Source organism: Nanorana parkeri, unplaced genomic scaffold (genome assembly GCF_000935625.1).
Source record: "Nanorana parkeri isolate BGI_ZX_2015 unplaced genomic scaffold, ASM93562v1 scaffold79, whole genome shotgun sequence".
Classification (NCBI taxonomy): Eukaryota; Metazoa; Chordata; class Amphibia; order Anura; family Dicroglossidae; genus Nanorana; species Nanorana parkeri.
Window position 1 is genome coordinate 457,303 of NW_017306347.1, and position 479 is coordinate 457,781.

The following is a 479-nucleotide window of genomic DNA, read 5'->3' on the forward strand; positions in this document are numbered from 1 at the left end:
TTATTTGCTGTGTATGGTCAGATTTACACATTGGATAACGTTTTCTGGCCCTGTTGATGACCCAGCTGCTTAAAGTGGTCAATCTTTAGAAGAAGACAAAAGAATAGAGGGAACCAATTAAAAGAAAAAAGCACATAAAACCAACTTGCCTTTGTTGCCCAGCATCACAGCGAGGTGTAATGGAGTATTACCTGCAGAAATAAAAAAGACAAGATCAGGAAAAAGTCACTGATAGATATCACAGGAACAAACTTCAAAACTAGACCCCCGACCCCACACACATACACACCTCAACAATAAAGCACAACTTTCCTATATAGCTAGCATGGGACTGGAAAAACCAATGACAGCAACCGATAACCCTTCTTGTTGAATGTCTACAGGGCTTGAGGAGGGACTAAAGACTTCAGTGAAAGTCTACTGTTAGAGCTTTTTTTTATAATCTAGAGCCAATACAAGAAGAGCACAGCAAGTAGAGC

At 40.1% G+C, this 479-nt stretch overlaps 1 protein-coding gene across 1 annotated transcript in view; it reads right to left on the minus strand.

Moving 5' to 3' along the window:
• ANKRD13C (ankyrin repeat domain 13C) overlaps positions 1-479 on the minus strand; it is a 29,387-nt gene that overhangs the window by 19,860 nt on the left and 9,048 nt on the right. Inside the window, exon 5 of the mRNA XM_018576864.1 lies at positions 150-191. Coding sequence (XP_018432366.1) covers positions 150-191 — 42 coding nt within the window. The remainder of the gene's footprint in view (positions 1-149; positions 192-479) is intronic.